Source organism: Propithecus coquereli, unplaced genomic scaffold, assembly GCF_000956105.1.
Source record: "Propithecus coquereli isolate 6110/MARCELLA unplaced genomic scaffold, Pcoq_1.0 Scaffold191, whole genome shotgun sequence".
In the NCBI taxonomy this organism is placed as follows: domain Eukaryota; kingdom Metazoa; phylum Chordata; class Mammalia; order Primates; family Indriidae; genus Propithecus; species Propithecus coquereli.
In genome coordinates, this window is record NW_012143968.1 from 1,912,232 (window position 1) to 1,915,154 (window position 2,923).

General features: G+C 32.3%; 1 protein-coding gene across 2 annotated transcripts in view; it reads right to left on the reverse strand.

Annotated features, from left to right (window-relative positions):
• FAM179B (family with sequence similarity 179, member B) overlaps positions 1-2,923 on the reverse strand; it is a 132,180-nt gene that overhangs the window by 80,560 nt on the left and 48,697 nt on the right. For both annotated transcript variants that reach the window (XM_012642963.1, XM_012642964.1), the window contains exon 6: positions 34-266. In XM_012642963.1, coding sequence (XP_012498417.1) covers positions 34-266 — 233 coding nt within the window. The remainder of the gene's footprint in view (positions 1-33; positions 267-2,923) is intronic.

Consider the following 2,923-nt stretch of genomic DNA (forward strand, 5'->3'; position numbering starts at 1 on the left):
AACATTCATTTAACATGCCAAAAAATAAAATACATTATTCTCTTCCCCTGGGGAGTTGTAGACAGAGAAGAAGTCAATGATTCTTGGCTGTAAACTCCACTTTCACTGTAAGAGCTGATGTTTGGAGAAGATGACCGAGATGGGGAGTCCATAGTCAAGTCAAGCTTCATTGCAGAATCAGGGCTTTCAAGATCAGAAGTACTGCCACTTAGTTTAGCTCTTTTCTTAGCTGCACTATTACGAAGAGACCTAAGAGAGCTCTGCATCTAAGAAAAAATAAAAACAATCCCTTACATTAGTAGAAGTTACCCTTAGATTTTAAATTCCATTAACTATACCTAATTAACAACTCCCTACTCCAGTATTAACAAGATGAATGCTAATATATATGTATACAGTATAAATACACAGATTTCATCACTTGGGTATTTATAAACAATGTATTAGGTTGTAAACTTGAGAGGAAAAAATCTCAGCTATTGTTCACCATGGTATTTCCAGCACTGGGCACAATGAGTAAATATATTGTTTTAATTCAATTACTTAATAAATGAATCATTGAATCAGATGATAGATATCAGTTGAAGTCACAGAGGTACAACTGGTCTTGGATCACTGGTGTGCTTATGTGGCTACTTAGAAGTTTAAGAAGGTTAAAAGGTAAAATGAGTTTTCTAAAGTTTGATATTTACATCAAGCTTATAAGTGTTAGAGGTCAGAGAATAACAGAATCATTGCATGTAACTTCTGAAGCAGAGTATTTTTAGAAATGCATTGTAGAAACTGTTAATACAAACTAATATATTAAGGCTGGGAATAGAATTTTGAACAAATTAAGGAACATAAACACATACATAAACTACTTTGTTTAAATTTCAATTCATAAAGTTAAGCATTTAATGAAAGTATCTGTCTTCCATTAACGAAAATGTCCATAAATGTCTTAAGTCTTCTCACTTGGAAGGCAGGTTCAACAAATCCCTTAACAGATTTATGATAGTGCTATACAGAGCAGTTAGCGAACTAGGCTTGAATTCTAGTCCTACTGGTTACTTTCTGACCCTGAGCAAGACACATAACATTTCTGAGCCCCTTCTGTAAAAACAAACACTCACAAACTAAAAACATAATATTAATAGATATTTCCTTGCTTAAGTTGGGGAGTTATTGTAAAGATTAAGTGAAGTAATGAAAATTAAAGTGTTTGACACATTATTAAGTACTATAAAAACTTAAATATCAATTTAAATACAAAAATATATATGAAGTAAAATAGAATTGAAAAAGTTGATTCATGTACTTTTCTTTGTGACATAAGAATACAATTTTAATGCCTAAAATATGTAATGCCTTTCTTAAAGTCAACTCACACCAAAGATAAACAGTGACCCACTCAAAATAATAAATAAGAAGTGTCATATTAGCAAAGGCAAAATAAGTAATTCTCAACTGATTCAATAATAGGGCCACTTCTCTAACAAGAGCTTGAGAGGCTGAATATCTAAAAACAATAGTATCCCCCTATATTTACTAATAATTGTAGAAAAGAAACTCACCTTGCAATTATCCACTAAAAGAAAAAAGGGCTATTTTTAAGTTAACATAAAAAAAATGCAAGGCCAGGTACAGTAGCTCATGCCTATAATCCCAGAATTTTGGGAGGCTAAAGCAGGAGGATTGCTTAGAGATCTGCCTGGTCAACACAGTGAGATCTTCACTCCACAAAAAATAAAAAAAAGCCAGGTGTGGTGGCCTATACCTATACCCCTAGCTACTCAGCAGGCTGAGCCAGAAAGATCACTTGAGCCTAGGATTTGGAGCCTGCAGTGAGCTATTAGCATTATTGCACTCCAGCCTGGGTACAGAGTGAAACCCTGTCTCTTAAAAAAAAAAAAAAAAGCAAAATTGTGTAGGATCAGGTGAAATTTGTGAGTTATGTAGGAAAATGCCTTTTTAAAATATGTTTCTTCTCTTCAAGTGAATTCCCTTCCTAGCACCACTGAAGTACAAACGAGTTGGAAAAAAAAAATCAAGGAAAGATTTCACAAGCAGTTAGAAGTTGCAGTGACTATTTTGATTCATTAAGAACCAATTTTGGTACTTTCTAAGTTAGTTTTATGAATGTTTAACGTTAAAGACATACTTTAAAATGAATATGCATTAATATTAACTCTATTTTATTGAGCAAACTATCATTACAAGAAGCTTACATCTTGAAAACAGATTGAAACAAGACCAGAAAATATCATGATTGTTTACATTCACATATTTAATGTAAAACATTTTTTAAAACCTGACATCAGGCAAACTGAAATGGAGGCACTATGGAAATAGCGCTCTGAACCCAAAGTAATACAGCAACCACATTCCTTCCCTGACATAATTAGCATGTATAGAGTTATTATATTGGCAATACATTTTTATAGCATAAACAGAGTGATCGAGTATTCAAAGATAAGTGTACAATATGATCTCAATTTCATAAAGATAAAAAAACTTGCACATACGCACAAAGGACAGGCTCAAGCATGCTCACTGCAGCATTGTTTGCAATAGCAAAAGACTGGTTATAAGCCAAAATCAATTGTGTGACTACACCATAAATTAATGCATAAAAATAATACATTAAAATAAAAGGTGCGAAAATACATAAAACATGAATTTATGGTAATAATTGTCTCTGGTCAAGAAGGGAAAAAAATTGGATTGGGATTCCTATTGTTTAAAAAGTAGGAAAGAAATATGACAAATTGTTCATTGGGAAGGGTCAGATGTATATGAGTGTATTGCTGTATTATTCATACTTTTAATTTAAAAAGGAATAATGTATGAATAGAAAAATACTGAAAGTAAAAACAGTATTAATAGTAAATTTTTCTGGGTAACAGGATCTAATATGATGAGTTTCCTTCCTAATAACTCA